The following is a 21495-nucleotide window of genomic DNA, read 5'->3' as shown; positions in this document are numbered from 1 at the left end:
AAAAGCTTGTGGTCTTGAATCCAAATATTTAATAGGTACATATTAAGTATTATGACATGTATAAAACATGATGCAGTGGAACTCAACAGACTGGCGAATGCGCTCGGCAAAAAGAAATGATAGGGAAGTAACTCAAAACCTATATGGGAAATTGGACAGATTTGAAGTCTTAGAGAAATGAAATGTGACTCTTAAATTCTTCAGTGGGGTGCAAGAATGATTTTTAAGTAAAAGTAAAACAACACAGCACTGAAGCCAAGCGTCCACAAGACGTCTAAAAAGGGTTTTTAGCACTGTAGGTTCACGTACAGAAGGAAGTCACTGCAGGAAGGAGCGCTATTTAGTTAGCCACAAACAAAAATCATTAATGCACATCACAGTTCGCCTTGAAAAGACCATTTATAATTGCATGTTATGAAACAACAACAACAACAACAACAACAAATAAACCTGAATGATTGAATAGAAGCGAGGACGACATCAGAACAAACACGACAAGCCCACCAGGGAAATGTCGCTTGACAGGAAAACGTGTCACGTGACCATAAAGGAGGTGAGAATTTGAAATCCTGCCAACCGTCAACATTTGAATGCACCACAACAGGGATGGGGGAGGGGGTGTATAAGATGTGCCAAAGTGGGAGGGGGTGTCAGACACCCTTCAAAGACATCAATTGGATGTGACAAAGCTGCATCAAAGGGCCACATTATCTAAGATGTGTCAAGTGGATGTAGCATTAAGTGTGTCACATCGGGTGTAACATCAAACACACCAAAAACTTGTTGTATCATGAAAGACAATTCAAAACGGGGTGCCTGATCAAATCGCTGTCAAATGACGGTATGTTCAAAGACACTTCGAATGGGGCATATCGAGACTTGTGAAATGGGACGCATTCTTCAAAATGGGTTTCAACAACACATCGAATGAGACTATAATGACATGGTCCCGGAATGTTTAACTGTGTCCTCAAAGACACGCCAAATGGGGGTGGGAGTGGAGCAACATCAAAGATGTTAATCATCATCAAAGTGCGTGGATGGTACAAATAAATGCAGGTTGGCAGATATATGACATACCAAATTTCGTCAAACGGTGGCCTCCGTTTGACGATACGCCTCCCTCAAGCCAATTTTGTGTGCTCTCTGCAGTCGAGTCCTATAGTACTATAGTTGCAGGACAGGGGCTCACCTGTGATGGGAGAATTGTGATTTCCCAGGAATGTTGTACAGGGGGGAGGGGGCTATTTTTATTTTAGTCTTTTCAAATAGCGAATATTGGCTGATTAAATCAGCCGGGCAAAAACAATACCAACATGAAAGGTAATTGGAAGTGTGTAGCAAACTGTTTGGTGACCCCTGTTGCAGAGTATCGAAGTGTGTGTGTGTGTGAGTCTGTGTGCGTGTGGCGGGCTCGTGAGTACGTGCGTTCAAGTCCTTGGTGTGAAATCTCAGGCTGGTGAGGTTTGCGGAGAAAACGGATGAGGTCGGAAGCTACTGAGGTGCTTTGTGTGCTCACTGATTGTATACATGAAATGGCTGTGATGCACTATACATGTGCCCATTGGGGAAGTGCAATGCATCCCTTAAAGTGGAGCTTTCAACAGTATGTGTGTGTGTGTGTGTGTGTGTGTGTGTGTGTGTGTGTGTGTGTGTGCGCGCGTTTGTGTGTACGTGTGTGTGCGCCTTCCTGTTTGGAGCGTCGTGGCTCTCATCGGCCCTTCGTGTAGCCAGGAAAGAACTGGTCCAGTAGAAGCTGTAGAGTCTTGTTTTGCGTCATGACGTAGTCCTTGCCCAGGTCGTGGCGGCAGGCGGGACAGGTGTACACCTCTGCCCGGAACGAGCGCTGGAGGCACGTCTAAGCACGCAGAGAAAAAGTAGTCCCTTTATACTCATTTGTTTAAAAATAGGATTATTGTAATATTGCTGAGAACCCCCCCCCCCCCAAAAAAAAATAAATAAAATAAAATTCGTTTTGGCGGCCCGGTAGTCCAGTGGTTAGCACGTCGGCTTCACAGTGCAGAGGTACAGGGTTCAATTCCAGCTCCGGCCTCCCTGTGTGGAGTTTGCATGTTCTCCCCGGGCCTGCGTGGGTTTTCTCCGGGTACTCCGGTTTCCTCCCACATTCCAAAAACATGCATGGCAGGCTGATTGAACTCTCTAAAAATTGTCCCTAGGTGTGAATGTGAGCGTGGATGGTTGTTTGTCTCTGTGTGCCCTGCGATTGGCTGGCAACCAATTCAGGGTGTCCCCCGCCTACTGCCCGAAGACGGCTGGGATAGGCTCCAGCACCCCCCGCGACCCTGGTGAGGATTAAGCGGTTCGGAAAATGGATGGATGGATGGAAAATTCGTTTTACCTTGCACACGTTGTGCGAGCAGACGGTGGTGATGGGCTGGAAGGCCAACTCCTGGCAGCAAACGCACATGAAGATCTGCTCCATCTTACGCAGGAAGTTCTCCAAAGCACAAAAGAAAATGTACGTTTCATTTTTTTTTAAGGGGTTGGAGGGGAGTGCAGATAACATCCCACATTGTATTTGCATATTCCATTATGAGCGATACAGAACATACTGGTCCCTCTGCGAGGTGTCCCAGGGCCTCATCCCACAGCTTCTTGTTGGCCGCGTCCTCTCCGATTAACTGCCGCTGCTGCTCCGACAGCACGAACGCCTCCTCCACCTTCGGGCGCTTGGAGGGAGGCTCGGATGCCGGTGACGAATCTGGGAATATTAAACAATACACACACAAACGATTGTTATTATTATTATTTGCCTCAGGAGGAATTGTTCAAGCAATACCCCGATAGAGACTCTATGGGGGTAACAACTTCAGAAAAACCCACACCACCTGTTTACCCAATCATTCAAATGAACACATCCAATGCAGTTTCTGTCTGTTCTCCTGTCACGCCAGCAGAGGGCGGAAGTGATCCACATATAACGAGTGTATTTTCTCCAATAATGGTCTCAAAAAGACTGCGGGTTTGCAGAGACAAATAAACACCTCCCTCATATAAACGCTTTCCTGTTCCCCTCAGTGACTCCGTAACTCTGTCGTTCGTTTCGGTAATTCATGCCTAATGACTGGATTTCCTCAAGCCGTGGCATCAAAGTTACTCTGTTCTGTGCAACGATAAACCCCTTTCTCAAATAGATACATTCCAATTCATGCCCAATAATTAATATTTCCTGAAATAATGTCTCTTAATACATTGTTGCTGTGTACGACATCAACTTTAAAAAAAATAAACACCTCCCTCAACGAGATGCTTCCTTTTACCCCTCTGGAAAATGCCATTCGTCTGAATCCGGTCGCCTGTCACATTAGCACAAATTCCCCGTGTTCGTCTCTGTGGAGGTGTAAAGACAAATAAACAGCAGCCTTTGGTTCCACAGGGAAATCCCTTTTCTTTGTCTTTTCATTAATGCACACCTTACTACCGCATTTCCTCCCAAAAATGGCCTCAGAGAGTCTTTGTGAGCGTGCAACATCCCATAAAATTAAATTAAATGCCTCCTTCAAATGCCTCTTTTTCTATTTAATTAGGAAAAACGCGATGAAGCAATAATAGTTCATAGACACTATTGAAAGTGATGATAACCCAAACAGCATCATTTTAACCGCCTTCCCAATGAATGAGTCTCTACACCTGCCTGACCCATTCTACAGTTCGGTAAATTAAAAAAAATTAAGAAATTTAAATGAAAAAAATTTTTTGGGACAACAAAATAAAACTTTCCACAAACAAGCAAACAATCACCACCTACCAGAGTCCTTGCTGGTTTTCTGATCGCCGTTACTCTGCGGCCTTTCCTCCTCTTCCTCCTCCACGGCGGCCATCAGGTGCTCGTATTCTTCGTCCTCCTCTTCCTCTATTTTGAGCTGCTTCCGTGGCCGGCCCCTCCCCCGTCCCCTCCCGGAGTGGTGCTTACTCCGACCGCCGCGACCGGGTCGGGCGATGGCCTCCTTCTTTGTCTTGTTCGCCATGACTGCCTGGTAGCCTGGTGGGTACTGCACGGACATAAACCCACACACGGCCAGTGGTGGGAAGTAATGTGGGGTGGGGGTGGGGGTGGGGACAACGTGAAGGAAACAATCATTTCATGCTGTCTCACCTGGATCAATAGTCCCAATTTCTTGATCCTGTCCAGTCCTTCAGGTGTCCATGGTGCTGGTTCCTGATCGTCCCGTCTCAGCAGGTACCTCCACACCAAGTAGCCGCACTTGCCGATCTCTGGCCAATATTTCACCACCTGCAACAAAAGGCAACAGCATTTAAACGCACGATCTGTAAAAACAGTGCTCACGACATCGACCAATCATTTTTTTTCTCAGAGGAATCTATCCTCAGCCATATGCCGAAATATTTACCTTTTTATGTTTTTGTGCTCTTTATGAGTATCGCAACAAAGGGATGGCTAATAGGAAAGTAGTAATTGTGTCAAGGAAGTACAGTCTGTTGAAATGACACCTCTTGACTTAGGTTTTCTTATATCAGGGAGGAGTTAAGTTTAGCCCGGGTTGTTAGTGGAGTGTTTTCCGCATGAGCATTTTATCCCTGGGTAACCAAACAAATATGAGTGAAAGTAAACTCCAAACTTGCTGTGAAAGTGAACACCGGACACAACAGAGCCCTTCACTTCCTTCACCTTGTAGATGCCGTCGTAGCGGTTTCCTTCCTCGGGGGCGTATTTGCTGATGCGGCGGCCTTTAGAACTGCGCACCACTCTCACCGGCTTCCCGGCCCGCCAGTTCCGGGACTCGGCTCCATCTTTGTCATTTAGTGGGGCGTCACAGTTGAGCGCCAAGGCTCTGCAAGTACACCAAATCTATCATGTATAGTTGTTACAGTATGGGAAATGGACTTGACGGAAAGGTGCGACGATCCGGAGAACCTTTCAAGCAATGGGCGGAGGTCAGCATGAAACACTCAATAAAAACTCAAAGGTAAGCAGAGCTGCATTGAGTAAAGTGCTGGACTCTTATAATGGAAATCCATCTATTTTCCGATTCGCTTATCCTCACAAGGCTCGCGGGGGGTGCTGGAGCCTATCCCAGCTGTCTTCGGGCATTAGGCGGGGGGACACCTTGAACCGGTTGCCAGCCAATCTCAGGGCACACAGAGACGTACAGCCATCAGCGCTCACACTCACACCTAGGGACAATTTAGAGTGTTCAATCAGCCCGCAATGCATGTTTTTGGAATGTGGGAGGAAACCGGAGTACCCGGAGAAAACCCACGCGGGCCCGGGGAGAACATGCAAACTCCACACAGGGAAGCCGGAGCTGGAATTGAACCCGGTACCTCTGCACTGTGAGGTCAACGCGCTAACCACTGGGTCACCGGGCCATCCGTTATAATAATAATAATAAGCAAAATAAAAACTTTACCGGTTCATGTGGGTCAACGTCTGGTCAAACGAGTGCTCTCCAATTCGTTTGTTTCCAGAGAGGTCTCGGCCTCCGCTTCCTGTGTATGTGAACTCATCCCCCCGGTCCTAAACAAAGTCACGTATATAGTATTACACAAGAAAGTCAACCAGAAGAAATCCAGCACTAAATAACACGTGACCCACCACTTCATCCTCAAAGCCGCCAGCCAGCACCAGCGAGTAGGAGCCGTCGTTACTGCGACCGTGGATGCCGCCGACGTGCGGCCTGTGAACTCCCGCCTCGCTCACCTGAGGGTGCAAAAATAAGAGCGGCAGGGAAAATTAAAAGCGTCGTCCGCGGTTTGCACCTTGCAACAAGATGGCAGCCAACCTGGACTCGGAATTTCCATGTGGTTCCCACAGGAACGCCGGGAATGGGTCCATAGTGGTTGGAGGGAACAATCGTGCACTCCTTGGTACGTCCCACACAGGCCATGCCCTGAAAAGAACATCAAAAGATCACATCGACACACAAGCAGTTATAAAAAAAAAGCTAGATAAAACCACTTGTGAAAAACCAAGTGAATATTTTGACAGAAGAATGTCCGACAACTTTTATTAAACCAGCTGCGAACAGTTTTACATTGTGTGTGTGTGTGTGTGGGGGGGGGGGGGGGGGGTGCTTTCTTCAAAGCGTAACGCGTACGGCGTAATGCTAATAAAAGTGTTGTTGTTTTTTTGTATCTAAAAGAAGCTACAATTTAGGACAACGCTGGCTGTGATATCATGGCTGTTAAATGCGCCAACATAAGACACACAAGACGAACTGTTTTAAATTAGCCCACAGACAGGGAATGTTCCACAGAAGAAACGAGGTATTTTTCCCATGACAAGTCCAGGAAAGTGTCTCGGTCACGCTCAGCGGCATTGTTCTCGTAACCAAAGAAGGTTAAAAAAAAAAATGGCGGAAAATAAGAGATCAGCGAGCCGCTGTTTGACAGCCCTTGACATTATTATTTATATAAAGTACATAAATAATAAAGTAAATATGTTTTATGGGTCCCCCGCAAACCCATTGAGAAGAAAATTTGCCCCTTGACACCAATCCAATTGGATAGACGTGTCTATCACAAAAGAATGCACGAAAAAGTCTTCACGACTCGGGCCCAAAAGTGAACAGAAAGAGAGCCGTTTTGGTTTAAAGCCGCCTACTCGGGGATTTGTCCAAATACCTCCCAATTAGAGGCAGGAATCCTAGACAGATAGGCGGCGCTACATTGCCGAGCTTTTTTTTCTCCCTTCGCCATTTACTGCGGGTGGAGCCTGCTCATATTTTGCGGATCATTTCAAAGACTTGCTGTGACAAAAAGGGCGCAAGAGCCCCTTCGCCTCTGCTCCCATCTTCAATTTGACTTATTGTGGATTTTTACACTCACCTTGCCCCAATCCCGTTGACTCTCGGTGGTGGCCGATGGCATTTTGGCCCTCTTTTTGCTAGCTTTGAGCTTTTCCCCGGCCTTGACCACTTCGCTGGTGTCATTTTTACAGGTGGGACAGTACCTGGCGGCAACACATGGGAAGAGGTTATGCGCCGATGTCAGCTTGTAGCAGTTACAAAACAGGGAGAGCTATAAATAGAAACATAGCGGGTGGGCTCTTCCTGCCTTTGCAACAGCAAACCCACGCGCTGATTTGGCAGTCAAGACACGCGGGATTAGCTCACGGAATAAGCCCTTTTTTTCCCTTTTATTTTGACACACGTCCATCAAGGACATATTTAAACCCGCTGTAACCCGCAGACGACAAGACGGCTGGGCGGCAGCATCTCACCAGTCCTCATCGTCCGGGATGGTGGCCAACGGCGGGTTGAGGCAGTAGATGTGAAAGGCCATGTTGCACTCGTCGCAGAGCAGCTGCATGTGAGCGTCCTGCTTGCCGCCGCACACACAGCACGAGCAGAAGCGGCACTCGGCGTCCGGGTCGGCCTTACAGTGTTTGCATTCCGGCCCGCTCTTCCCTAAAACCGACAAGGAGGACACCAAAAATGGAGTCTTATTTGTTAGCAGGGTTTTTCCAATATTTCGAGGCAGCTAGCTTCATCTCATTTTGGACCCCAGTGAATCTGAAATGACTATAAAATCAAAGATGCAAGCAGTGATGAACGGCCTACTAGATCCCTTTTCATGGCAGATACTTGAGATTTTCAGTAACTTAGCATCACTAAGGATATTTGCTTCTATTTAGGGCTCAGTTAGGCGGATTTTCCAAAATGGCTTCTTCAAAACAAAATGGCCGACTTGAGACTTTTTTTGTGCTGCCTTTTATGATGAACGTGTCCATCCCATTTTGAGCAGTGAAATTGGTATTGGGGGGCTATGTTTGTCTTTCTCAGAATCCTTAAAATGCTAGTCAAACTTTTACGTCTTTGAGCCCTGAAAATTCACTCAAAAAGGCTACTTAAAAAATTTTTAAGTAGCCTTTTTGACTACTTAAACTTCCCATTTAATTTCAGGCATGGATCATTGGCATGTTTTCGTGGGGCTTCTGATAATTTACATGCCCATGCGCCCATTTTCGTGTTGAATAGTGAAACTGGGTGTCTGCAACAATTTTTTACTAACTTTTTAGGGGGCACCAAAAGGCAGCACAGATACACATAGCGATTCCAAGAGCGCTCGCGCCGTAAAAATAGTATAAAACCGATACATTTCCACTTGTGTTGATCAAGGAAGTTGAGACATTTGTCCCTCCCGATATATCCTGAACTCGGTACCATTTGATCAGTTCAAATGCCCATCGTGGATGTCATATTGCTCTTCTTTAACAACTATAATGATGCTAACTGAGACTTGATTTTCTGTTGTCAGTGTGGCTTTACGCTGCGCACTTTTAAATTGTCCATCTGCAGCCGACAGCGCCGGAGCTCCTGGTTTCTCCACCTGGTAGATTTCATCCAAAAAGTGAACTTTACAATCCCCGATCACGTCACCGGGACCCCTGGAGGCGGGTACGACACACAAAACAATGAGAAGATTAGCATATAGGGTGAAAGAGCTGAAGAAGGGGTGATCTTTCAAGAGTCTCACCCCAGGAGAATCTTGACTCTGAGCTCCTTGTTGGTGCGGGAGGCCTGATTGAGGGTCTGAATTTCCGCGTCGAACCAGAAGCCCCTCTCCTCTGGCGTTTCCATGTTGTAGTTGACAAACACGTGCATGCCCACCATGAGCTGGTCCCAGCGCAGCAGGGTCCGGGCACGTGGCCGCACATCTACCGCTCGCATCTCCACCAAACCATTTTCGGGGTAGCTGGCATAAGACGAGAAGGCCAGGTCAGCGTTGCTTCAAACCAACGTAGTCGGCTTCACGTTAAATTCGCACATGAGTCCTTGAGACTTTTTGTGTCACGTTATGATCAAGATGCCCCGTTGCCATTTCTCTCCCTCATAATTAACGTGACAAGCCGAAATTCGCAGTCTAATCCTTATCCTCAACTCAGAAGCTGTACTGATCCCAAATGCAAAGCGACGTTGCCATCAAATGACGGCTGTTCAGTTATTTAGAGGGGTTTTTTTTTTTGTATAATTTTATGTAGAAGCTTGAATTTCACAGACAAACTGGGGGAAAACCCCTTTTCACCCCGACTCGATAAAACTTGCCAAATGCAACCGGTGATGGCGTTAAACTGTTCGATTTCAGTTGACAGATGAGTTATGGTAAACAAAATATTTATTGGGCACAATTACTGTTGAATGTTGTGCATCTCCAGCGAAACAAATCCCCCAAAAGCACACTGCGATTGGGTTTTCCCTGCATATCAATGCTTCACGAGATAAATTACATTCCGTAGAAATCGCATCCTGTTAAAAAAAAAAAAAAATAAATAAAAAAAAAAAAACACGGCGGCTCATCTTGTGCAGCTGCTCTTCTATTTTCAAGACCATGTGTCCAAGCAGGTGTTGACGGAGGAGAATGTATGTGTATGTGGGAGTGGGAAATCAAGCACAAGGGAAGGAAAAAAAAATTGCCCACTCTTTCGCTTTCGAGAAGATGACAACATTTTTTTTTAAAAACGCAGAAGATTTTTTTTTTTTATGGGAGGCCGACGGAAGGCAGGAGGTACTGTCAGCACATGAAATGGGTCGGGGTTCGCTTTGCAGCTGGGCGCAGATGATGACACATCGCTGCGGTTTAATACTAACCCGGACCTTTGTTGTCCTTGTTCTCGTCCTTCCTCGGTCTCTCACCCAATCAGATACATCGGGCAAAAGGCATTGGGCGAAAAAAAAAAGTGAACTCTGCAGCACTGGACTGCCCCTGTCATATTTTCATTTTTTCGATTAAAATCGCAAAAAAGAAAAAAAAACTGCTGAAAATGGAGAGAACAAATGATCCACGATTAGTCACTTTTTAAATTTGGGGATTTTCGATTGCCTATTGAAAATGGAACAAGCGCATTATACATAGATTCAAATAACGTCGACAACCAAAAGCGCAAATTGGAAACGCTCACAAAAATACCCGCGGCGTCAGCCGTGCCAAGGCGGCCATGTCTGAACGGCGACGCGTTCGTAGCAATTACAGACAAAAGACGGAGGAGCGGCGGAAAAAAGTAATGCTCCCGAGAATGCGGGGGTAACCATGGAAACGCCAGCTTGCAGAATTAATTTGACAGGAAAAAAAAAAAAGAGAGAGGGGTACGCGCCAGATACGAGTCCAATTTGTGGGTCGCCATTGCTGATGCACGCGTGCATTTTTATCGCCGTGCGCTTGCGTTCTACAAATCGGCGGCAACCCGATTTCCCGATTTCTTGTATGACATACTGTATGCCACAGAGGAAGGCACACAAGCTCATTATCTCACGAGCAGGTACAGGAACGACACTTCCGATCCGGTAGCTTGCGTTTCGTTTTCTCAAATAACGGCCCACCGTTTAATAAATGGTAAGAAAAAAAATAAACACCTTCTTCAAATAATTGGTTTACGCCACAGTTCCAGTCAATAAAACTGAAGAACAATGAATATTGAATTTGGGCAAGAGAATTTTAAAAAAAGGTGGGTTGATAAATTTTAGCTGACTCTTGTCAAGAGAATTAATTATGTTACATCCCTAAATGCCAGTCTTCAATTAACCCAACATGCATGTTTTTAGTATGCGGGAGGACGCTGGAGTACCCAAAGAAAACCAATGCGCGAGAGGGAAAACATGCTAACTCCACACAGGACGACCAGAGCTGATCTTAGAACTTACCACCAGGTCAGCATGATGCTTTGCCATTTCTAGTAGCTGATCTTTTTTTTTTTTTTTAAACAACAGTTTCACATCATTTTTCCCCCAAAATACAGATGTTAAAAAAAGATGAAAGGCATCCCTTCTAATAGACACCTATCCCATCTGCGGTTGAGTAAATAAAGACCATCAGCCAGTATTTCCCAGCACGACGAAACAACACTTACTCTTCATATTTAATGTGATAGACGACATCCTCGTCGGTGGAGTCCGTCTGCGATGTGGATGCGCCGTTGCTCTCCGAGTTTAACGCATTGACGTTATTCCTGACATTGTCCGTGCTTTGGCCCGGGCCGAGGGGCTGCTGGCCCTGCTCGCTCTCCAGCTTTCCGTTAGTCCTTTTCGGGGGTCGCCCCACCTTGTTTTTAACGGGTCCTTTGGGGGCGCGGCTCACGTTCTCCACGCAGGCCTCAAACCAGGCGCCCACGCTCACATCCCTGCAGTCTACTAGCTCGTTAATCTGGAGGGGGGAAAGGGGGTGCCATTAGGCCGGTCACAAAAACAAATGTTTTCCGTGCTTTTGTTTTGGTCCCTTCACATTTACAACAAAAACAATATGAATTACAGGCAGAACATTTTGACTGTTTAACAGTTCTTTGTCTTTACAACAGAGGAGAATCGACAATTTTTCTGTTGCAAATTTTGGGGGGCTGGAGTGTTTTTGATTGAATGTATTCATCTGTAAAATTAAAGAAATAATAATTAAAATTACATATACATTAAAAACTAATTGGTCAAGCGCTAGTCTTTATGAACACTTCAATATCCAACTACATGTATTATTTACTGTCTTTCCACACAGTGGTCATGCGGCACAGGACGTTTTTCATGGGGTTTTACATTTAAGACCTTGAAGTGTTTTTCCTAGAAATATTTAGTATGATTATGACTTTATTGCGGTCTTAGGCGTAGGTTAAATTTGCTTTAAGTCATCATAGTGAGACTGACACTAATCATAAATCAAGGACACCCTTTATATAATTCCCAGTTGGTTTCCCATTGACAAGGTTTACGGCTGTACGATTCCTACAAACCGAATAAAAGGGGCCAGTCCGAGACTTACTTTGTATTTCCCAATTCCCGGCTCCACCAGTGTGTTCTTGCTGGATGTAGGGAGTTGGGTGTCGCGCGTCGGACTCGAGGGCTTGAACCCATTTTTGGTGCCGGCTGAGTTATTGAGGGCAACGGCTTGGTCTGGCTTGGGCTCATTGGCAGTCTCGGCCGCGGCGCTGCAGTCATTGTCTTTATCGGTGGAAGTTTCCATTGCGGCGGGGGAGACGGGAGCTGGGCGGTCGGGGCTTTCAGCTCGAGGGACAGCGGAGGCCGCGGCAGGGGCCGAAGTGCACGCCACACTGTGGGGGTCCTTGGTCACGGGGCTGTCCGGAGGGTCTGTTTGGGAGCGAATCAGCAGCTGGACAATGTCATTGAGACCCACGTTGTAGTCAAACAGCGTCTGGCCATCTTCCATCTGGTGAAAAAAAACACAAAAAGAGGTGACTGAGATACAACGTGAACTAACGGTTACTGTCAGGCCCACCCAATCAAAACTTCCAGAGAGAAAAGCAAATGGTGGAAAACGCAGGCTTCTAATGTTAATGATCAATCAAAAAGGCAACACCGGAGCAACTGGAAACATCCATCAGTCTCGTCCCAATACTTTTGCTCACTTGAAAAGCGGGTGCCTTCAAACAAAAGATGCTGGGCCCTGAGTGGTTTTCCACATCTTGATCTACATGCCATGAAATAAAAGCTGAAGTTCTGAACTTTTGTCTCATTCATCTTTCAATCCGAAAGCCAAATGGATGCAGTTTATCGCCAAAAACGAAGGAATTGAAAACATAAGCAGACAACAACCCACCGCTGTCACACCAAAACGGCAAGCAGCCTGCCAAGGACAAAGAAGGTACACGGCTACATTTGATCGCCGCTCTCTGGGGCTTACAGAGAAGAAGCTTTCAAGAAGCAAACGGGCGGCATTTAAGGACGTTGCTGAACGAGCACTAAAATCATCCGGCGGTCCATCTTGCTTACGAGCGATACTGATTTCAAACATATGTGTGTTTGCTAAATGAAAGTAAAAAGATGCGGAACCGTGCTATTTTTTGCGAAAATTTTATGAGGGGAAAGAAATGATGGGTTGCCATGACGACCAAACGGGAGCATGCCCGATCTCCTACCCCCCTGCCCCCAACATCCCTCATCCACGTGAACCTGAATGTGTAAATAATCAAAAAGTACCATCAACGCGCCGCCGATTTTTGCAGACTTTTCAGAGCGCGGTTCGCTAAATTGACCATCTACTCCCGTCCATAAGCCAGCGTGACTCATTACAGGCGTCAGCCATTCATCTCCAGGTTCATTGTGTGCCGCCGAGCCGAGCATGGCCGCCACCGCGCCTCCAGGAAGAGACTATTTGAAGGCGTAGCGAGTTGGGTGTGGGCGAGGGTGGGAGGGTACACCCCCCCCCCCCCACCACATCTAGTTTTAATTGTCTGGCAAAATGTAGAACCGAGAGGCAGCGGTGAAAACTGTGCAGCCACTTGACCCAACCTTAGTCTTCCATTCAGGTCCCTGTTTAACCTTCACCGGGTGACCGCGTTGGGAAACATGAGGCTAGATTTTCAGAAGAAAAAAAACGCAGCGGAATTGCACGCGCCGCATTAAAACCGAATCACATCTCGGCAGCTCTCGCTATTCCCCCCCCCCCCCCCCGGCAACTTTATTACCACCACAGCGCAAACGGCACCCTCGCTGTGACAGCCCCAGTTTTTCCCAATCATAACCCACTCAGCAGCCGACAACACAAAGAGACCCATCGCGCAGAAAAGGGGACGTTTGATGCGAATCCGTCCAGATTTCTCCCCGTGTGCCGGACCAATAACATGACCATGATCCGAGCACGGGTATAGTCTATTCCCGGTCATAAATAATGCAGTAGAATATAAACACACGTTGCCTCTGGTATCCTCGTTTTATGACTCAGTGAAATGTCACGCAGTGTTCCACTTGAGGATGTCTGATCCGAACGACGCTATGGACAGACTGGAGACACTTCACGTGAGGAAAAAGGCTTGCAACAAACCAAAGCAAGGCAACTGTGTGTGTGTGTGTGAATGTGCAGTGGAATGAAACAAGCCCTTCTCTCCGCAGGGCTAATTTCTCTTCAGTTATTTCTGCCGGCATTCTTTCAAACGGCGCTTTCCACATTGTTGCAGGTACCAAAGACGAATATCAGACAGAGGCTCAAACAGAGACAAGCAAAAGACTTGTGGCTAATATCAAAAACAAACCCCCTCGCCATCAAAAAAACAAACAGAAGAAGAAAAAAAAGCACTTGCTGCTGTGGGCAACAATGTGAGGCGAATCTTGTCGAATTTGAACTTGTGTCACATTTCCTTTATCTGATCCTGTCTGTAAATAGTTAATTTAAAAAATAATAATTAGGCCGCAATACTGTGTCCACATACAATACAATACATGCTGATTTATATAGCGCTTTCACAACAGCGGCAGCTGTAACAAAGCACTTAACAAAACAGTTAACATAAAGTAAAATAATAAACACAACACATAACATAAAACACGGGGACACGGTGCTTAGCGTTCAAATAACAACACAAAAGGCACATGTACACTGTGGAAAATAGACTTTTGTGTGTTTCATCGAGTGCCAAGCCCGATAGCTTCGTCCCGACACACAATGGAAAACGGCATAGAAGGGCTCACGGAATTAGCAACAATGTTGCGGCTTTATCGCTCGTCAAACAAGAGATGTTTACACAAATGGTGCAACAAAACACGAAGACAGACAGTAAAATATATTCTCTTTAATCCTCTTCGAAAAATGACCCCCCAGTTGTGACCATCTTGTTTGTGTGGAGACGTAAGCACGCATTGTCCTGCTTGCTGGTGACCAAGCGCGGAGGGAGCCGCAAAATGAATACTCATGGTCAGGATGGCACCACCTCTGCCTCAATTTGAGCCAGGAAAAACTCTGTGTGGGGCTAATTTACAAAACAACTGCTCATGCAGTGTTTCTCACTGATGACGGCAAAAAAAGCCCCAAAAAAAAACCAGCCACTTTCAAGCAATGATCACACTTCTGTGTGAAACTTGACAATAATTCAGCAGCTTGGTCATGATGTCCTGCCTCCACAAGTTAAATTTGTCCGTTTCGTTTGGAGCTTGGCTGTCTCCAGAAGTCTTCAATAGCAAAATAGTAATAATAATAATAATAATAATAACAATAAAATAAAGCATCACTAGATCCGTTGATAGTCTTACAACTGTGACAAAATATCAAGTGTAGAATAATTTACCTTTTCTGTATTTTGAAAACTTTTTTATTAACACTGCTGGGAACTATTTAAATAGTAAGTAAATAAATAAATAAATATGCAAAATAAGACCGATGAAGCACAGCCGGGTCGTGCTAAATAGACGTTGAAGCGAGTGAGGAGAGGGGCTGCAGTGTTATTTTTCCGACAGGATAAAACGGTGTGAAACCAGAGCTTCCCCCCACAGCATTGGCAGCTATCCGAAACGATTTTCGCCTTCGCCCTCCACCCACAGCGCGTCTCGGCGAAGAGCTGAGCAAAATAGGTCACATTTCCAAAAACAATGACACGGGCCGTGGGGCGTGTCAGCCATCCGCTAAAATCACGCTAAAGGCCTTTTACCCCAGAAGGACTGGTTTAACAGTTCGGGATACAGGAAATAGAAATGACACTTCTTAAACAGAGATTCACTTGAATAACAACAAATAATCACCAATACGAGCAACGTTTTCAGTAACATCTTAACGTTTCTTAACTCGGATTCATTGGGAAAATAAGCTAACTGCTCAGTTAGCTTCATCGTCGATGGTGGAATGTGGAGGACATTCTTCACGCTCAAGTCGGAGAATTGTCAGAATTAGCGAAGCGCTGTAACAACGTTTTCAACGACAGCACTACTTCTAAATGAAGGTCAACCGGCGGAAGGGAAAACGTTGCGTTTCGACATGAGAGGTGGCACTGCAGTTGGAGACGGGGGAACCGTGTGCAAAGATTCCTGATCCAGAGCCTTTCTTTGTCTGGTGACCGTCCATGAAGCGCACGAGTACAAACACGCTTGGCTGCGTCAAAACTGCCCAAAGTGGAGCCATCGAAAAACCTCCACGCATGTGCAATAATCAAAAAGTTGAAGCCTTAACTAGGTCACCGCAACAGTGCGCGCACGTGCGTACGCGCGGCATTTGTGTGTTAAGGTTTTCCGACGAGTCGACAATAGGCAACGACTCACGGCGGGAGACGGCACAAACTGGTAACGCATGAAACATGTTGAACCATTTAATAAACAAGCCGACCTTTCTTTCGTTTTTGTTTTTTTTTTCTCCTTAACTGAAAGGCCAAGTGGAAGCGACCGTGGGCACGAGGTAGCAAGGCCGCGTGGACAACAGAAGGTGTGTGCGTGTACGTGTCGTGAAAAATGGCCACACGAGACGCCGCAAAGTGAAACACAAGTAAGCACGGCAAATAAAACCCCAAACAGCGATGGCGTCGAGACCCTCGCGGGGGCCTGCAGTGAGCTGGAACGTATGTGTGTGTGTTGAGTGTGCAAGCGTGTGTGCTTGTGGTGGTGGGGGTAAACAAGACGCCATTTTGAAAAGGAATTAAGACAGCGCTTTTCCCGTGCGCGGGAGGGCACGAGCTCGTGTTGGACTGGGTGTCGCTGGCTCATTCCATGCATTACTCGGCGCTCGGAAATCCCCGAATCAAGCCTCCCCTGCTCATTTTCTAGCTAGACTGAGGAGGAAATGCGGGATTTTGCCGTAGCGCAGTCCTCGCCGTTGCCAGCATAGCCAGCAAACCCCCCCCAAACTGCTTTGTGACATAACCCAGCTAATAATTAAACCGCGAATCAACCGCATGTCTTTTTACAACATCAAATCTACACGGTTTTCGGGGCTCTCGCTCCGACATAAATGGAATCCTCGCTATTCGTGGAGGTTAGGGATCAAAAACCTACCGCGAATAACAAAAATTACACGCACACACACAAAATTAGCATAGCCTTGATTTATGAGTACTCCCCCAGGCCTTCAGATTTTTGTGTCGCTAGTAGGGCGAGACAATTAATACAATTCAAATTGACTTAGCAATGGAGTTGAATGCTATTTTCAAATCAAAAAGGCTTCAATATGATTGGCTGATACCAACTATTTTTTAAATATACAGTATGTATGCTTTATTTATTGATTAGAGTGTCGAAATAAGTGGGTTCCACAACTCTGTATATCATTATTTCATGCATAGCTAATAGTTGTAGTCATGTGTTTCGTATTAGTTGAGTTCATCAAATGTGAAGGCCTTCGAGGAGCCCAGAGTGCTGGACTTGGAATACTTCAAGTCGCTTCCTTATCACCATGTTCTCTTCAGTAACACTCCCAACGTATCTTTGTGGGAGCCAACAAACTGCACAAAGATGCACAGAGGGGAGAATCACCCTTCGGCCATAGTCACCATTTCCTTCAATGGGCCTCAATTTCAAAACAGGAAGTAGTACGTTGGTCAGATTCTTTCATAAAGTACATTCTTATTCTAGCGATATTCATGTGACTGCAGGAAGTAGGACTCGGATGTAAACAACGAGGGTCCACACAACACGGTAAGAAACTTCCTGCGTCGACGCGGTCATAAAAAGAAACTCATTTTTTTTGATAAATGTTGCTTTTTTTTCCAAAAGGAGCTTACATCATGAAAGTGGTTCAAAGAATTTGATGTGTCTTCATATTTCTTGGGCGTTGAAACATTTTCTTGTCTTGTACCCTGAAAATAAATGTCTGAGTGAATAATCGTGATTTCAATTATCACCAAAATCATCGGGATTCTTTTTCTTCTTCCATAACCGAGCGGCCCTATCCGAAACTGACACCATCTCTTTTACCCGTTTAAGAAAACCACACTAGCAAACAGGATAACATGTACATAATAATAATAATAGTATGAGAATATTTACTGTTTTAAGAGGCTGACATCTTCAATTAAACAATTTATGGATGATGAAAAATATTTGATTCATTTGATATTTAATGAGTTGTTGATTAATTGCCCGATCATTATGCCTCTAAAATCACCAAGCATACACAATGAGGCTTCAAAAATCGCGACAAATGATGACACTGAATCAAGCCGCTTTCAAACGCCGTAGCCATGGGGCCTCCTGAATGCGTGAAAGCACGCGACGCTGAAAATGGATCCTGTCTGGCAACCCCACCAGCTAGTTTGCGAGCTAACAGGCCCGAGCCTGGTAATAATAACTAAGTAACTTCCTTTTGCACCGGATAACCACTGATGCGAACAAAGGCGTTCAAGTTAGCGGGGGAGGGGCGGACTCATGCCCGACACCGAAGTGCATCACTGGGCGCCATTTTAGCCATGTGCCCCCCAAGCCCCCCCTCCAAAAAAATCTGCAAATGGTGAGAAACAGTTTCATGGTGTATCTCTGCAATTGAGGACTACTTCTATTTAGAAACAAATCTCATTTTATTTTCCAGGGTCTTTACACAATACCATATTTCATATGTGAAAACGACAAAATATAATTCTTGCCCTCGAATTAACACTTTCCTATTAGACCTGTGGCGTTGTGCACTAAAGTAGATAAACCTCCCCAGCCACTATGCACTAAACTAAAACACGTTGTACCCTATTTAGCTATGTGACGCTAAATAAAATCCGACTGAGAGGTAAAGTTGTTACCAATGAGTGTGCATTTTATGACACCTGATAGTGCGCTTGTAAAATCTTGACAGATCTAAAGAACTGTCATAAAATAGCTGATGCACCCCGTCATAGTAAACTTTTTTTTTTTTTTTTGCCCATTGTCTTTGGTCAAAACAAAAGTGATGGCAAAGTCATCAAAAATGTCCTTGGCGAATCAGTTAAGTTGTAAACACAGAATACACACCGCAATACTTTCTGCCTGACACGGAATAAAAATATGTAAAGTAAGGAAATGAATGACTTAACCGCGGCAGAACCATCGCGGCTCCTCAAACCTATAAGCACTATAAGCCGTCGTTTGGGGGACCATAAAATAATTTTCAATAAATGATCATTTATTCAAATAAAAATAAAGTTGTGGGGGCGGGGGGCATGTGTGCCAATAAAACCAATGACACTCCCTATTAGAGAACGCTCTGCTCTGATTAAACTTTGACTTTATTATCTTAATATTATAACTTTATCTTGGCAAAAATATTTTGAACTCTATGGATCTGTTATCATAACGCTACATATGTTTTCTCGATATGTACTTTATTGTTAATTTTGCTCGCAACTTTTACGCCATGCATTTGAAAACTGTACCTTCTACTCCTTACTCTGGCAAAGTAAAGTCGGCTGTTACTTTCTGAAATCTCCAGGGAAGACGATTATGAAAAAGAGTCAGCACACACCTCCCAAAATTTCACGTGCCTCATATTAAGCCCGCAAAAAGTTCTGATTTTTTAGTCGTCTTTTCCTGTGTTTTGATATTTCAAGTGTGGACATAGAAAAAAATGTAACTAGTTTTTCAAAGGCACCACTCTATTTATCAACACTCCAGCAGCCCAAACTAACAAGTCAGCAAGAGATTGCACGATTATGTTTTTCACAAAAACCTGCCAGTTGAGAGTAGTTGTTGACTCTTTCTATTCACTGTATAATCGAACCAATACCAGCACGAGTATTCACTCTTTGAGTATTCGCTGATAACAAGTACTGATACCTCAAGTACTATTGATACATACAATTTAATTGAACACAATGACCAAAAACTGTGAACAAAGACCTTTCTTTCTGACGCAGATCATATTTCGTCGATTTGTCAGTCTGCTGCAGTTTAGCGCAACTGCAGAGGACGACTTGCTTGATGTCATATTTTGTGTGTGCGCGCGTGTGTGTGTGTGTATAGATAGACAGATAGATAGGTCGATATGTCTGTGTGTGTGCGTGTTAAGTATCGGTGGCTGGTATCGGCAGCTTCCAATAATGCCGGATACCTTCAAATAAGATAGCTGGACTTGATACTCCATTTGGAAATTGAACGTTCTTGAACTGAAAAAAGACGTTGGCCGAGTACTTGATACTGCGTTTGGAACCTGGACTTTCTTGAACTGAAAAAGACGTTGGCACAGTTCCTTAGTTTGTTTTACTCAAGTATCTGTACTAATACTTAAAGTCAAGCATCTGTACTGGTACTTATAGTACAGAGGATGAATACTTTTGCCACCTCGGTTTTAATCAAATAGATATAATGAGGTAATGACCTTAATTGATGCTAACGTGCTAAGCAGCATTGGTGAAGTGGATGGGTGCTCTCCTTCCGCTCTCTCCCAGTGTACCGCGTCAATGTAAACAAACATGTCCACGGCGCATGTTGTGTGTGCAGGGGGACTCCCAAAACAACTTGACATGACCGTGAGGACCACTCTTTGAAAACAGAGAGCGGAGGGGGGGTTTCTTGCGCAACAACTATTGGCGAATTCCTATCAAAACAGGAAGCCACCGAGTGTCACCAGTTTTTCGCTGCATGGACATACAGTACATACATAAAATAAGACGAATGTTGCGTGACCAGGGTAGCCTACCTGCTTGCCCCGGTAGAAGAGGCGCTGTTGCTGCGGGCTCACGTTGAAGATATCCCGAATTTTCACGCGGAGGGTTTCGATTTTGGTCAGCCTGGACAGATCGTCCACGGTTCGGGTCTCCTTCCCGTCTATGGTGCGGACCTGAATCCACATCGTCGCGCCGCCCCTGTTTAAAAACGTCTCGACTAAAATGCGCGATTGGATGTTAGGCGGAGGAATTGTCGGATTCCTAAAAAGGGGCGCGGTGGTTCAGACGAACGCAATCCGAATCTCCATCGCGGTTTTTTCGCCGCAGAGGCAAAAAAAACGTCGGTCGGAGGACTAGTGTGTGCTGTGGCTCGTGCGGATGGTGTTTCACATGAGGTCGCGGCGCCAAGTGAGTCTCGCGAGATCTCGGCCGCGAGACTTTCCGCTCTGTTGTTAAAGGAGCCGTTCACAACAACAACAAAAGTGTTCACCACCAGTTTGGTAGAAAGTACCTGAAAGACGTACTTGGGTACAAGTATGTTGACGTAAAAGAATTTAGTTTAAGTCACCTTGTAAATTGTTACTTTTGTTTTGTGTGGTTGCACAAGCGCTCAACACAACTCAATTTTATGTACGCACTTTCACAATCGGCATCCATTGCACCTGGTCATACTGGAAGAGAGATTCGACCATCTACGGACCCTTCTCAATGTTTCTCAAATTTTCCCCAGATGTTGTTTTTTTTCCTTGCCCTCCTGGGGGTTAAGGTCAGGGGATGTCGTTAATATTTGTCAACTGTGGGCATGTGAAGCCCTTTGAAACTGTTTGTTATTAAGGGCTATATAAATAAATGTGACTTGACTCATCATTATCGTCTCGCGAGGTCGATATGTTTTAATTGTGCAGGGTGTATCCCCTTTGTGGAAGAACAAGTGATGCCTCGGCTTCTTGCGACATCTAGCGATGGGAAATAAAAGGCTTGTGGCTCGAGTTTGACATTTAACAGGGTGTTGATATTTGTAATGTTATTATTTAATCATGGTTATACACAATATGTCACCAAAATAAGGATGGATGGAGATAGTTCATTCGTTTCCAAAAGTATGGTGGCCGAGGAGCTTTGTCGGTATTTAATTGGCGAATGAGTGGAATTGTCACAGCGCTTTTGACGTCACTGAGATAAAGTAAGCCCGTAAGACCACCGTATGGGAAAACGCATTTGTCTCCAAAAGTTGCGATACTGACATGCCCTCG

At 45.3% G+C, this 21495-nt stretch overlaps 1 protein-coding gene across 1 annotated transcript; it reads right to left on the bottom strand.

The window, feature by feature from the left end:
* Nucleotides 1–14: 14 nt before the first annotated feature.
* On the bottom strand, nt 15–20636 carry uhrf2 (ubiquitin like with PHD and ring finger domains 2). Its single transcript, XM_086135213.1, has 16 exons — nt 20275–20636; nt 11725–12129; nt 10829–11121; nt 8461–8679; nt 8262–8371; nt 7205–7391; nt 6811–6934; nt 5766–5873; nt 5579–5683; nt 5394–5500; nt 4652–4814; nt 4118–4255; nt 3770–4013; nt 2574–2722; nt 2360–2458; nt 15–1858 (listed from the first exon to the last, which is right to left on the bottom strand). Exons 1-16 carry the CDS (start codon nt 20425–20427, stop codon nt 1712–1714), a joined length of 2751 nt encoding a protein of 916 aa, XP_085991339.1. The 5' UTR covers nt 20428–20636; the 3' UTR covers nt 15–1711.
* Between the last annotated feature and the right edge of the window lie 859 nt (nt 20637–21495).

The sequence above is a fragment of the Hippocampus guttulatus genome, chromosome 17, assembly GCF_054856545.1.
Source record: "Hippocampus guttulatus isolate MCC_2025c chromosome 17, RoL_Hgut_1.0, whole genome shotgun sequence".
Classification (NCBI taxonomy): domain Eukaryota; kingdom Metazoa; phylum Chordata; class Actinopteri; order Syngnathiformes; family Syngnathidae; genus Hippocampus; species Hippocampus guttulatus.
Note: the sequence above shows the minus strand (reverse complement) of the source record. Positions and strands in the feature narration are given on the sequence as shown.

What these genes read in the sequence shown, in the direction of transcription:
- uhrf2 (XM_086135213.1), bottom strand. Translation starts at nt 20,427, where the DNA reads ATGTGGATTCAGGTCCGCACCATAGACGGGAAGGAGACCCGAACCGTG. An exon ending in AGAGTCAAGATTCTCCTGGG is followed by an intron (nt 8,372 to 8,460) that starts GTGAGACTCTTG and finishes ACCCGCCTCCAG; the next exon opens with GGGTCCCGGTGACGTGATCG. An exon ending in GAAAACCAGCAAGGACTCTG is followed by an intron (nt 2,723 to 3,769) that starts GTAGGTGGTGAT and finishes TAATATTCCCAG; the next exon opens with ATTCGTCACCGGCATCCGAG.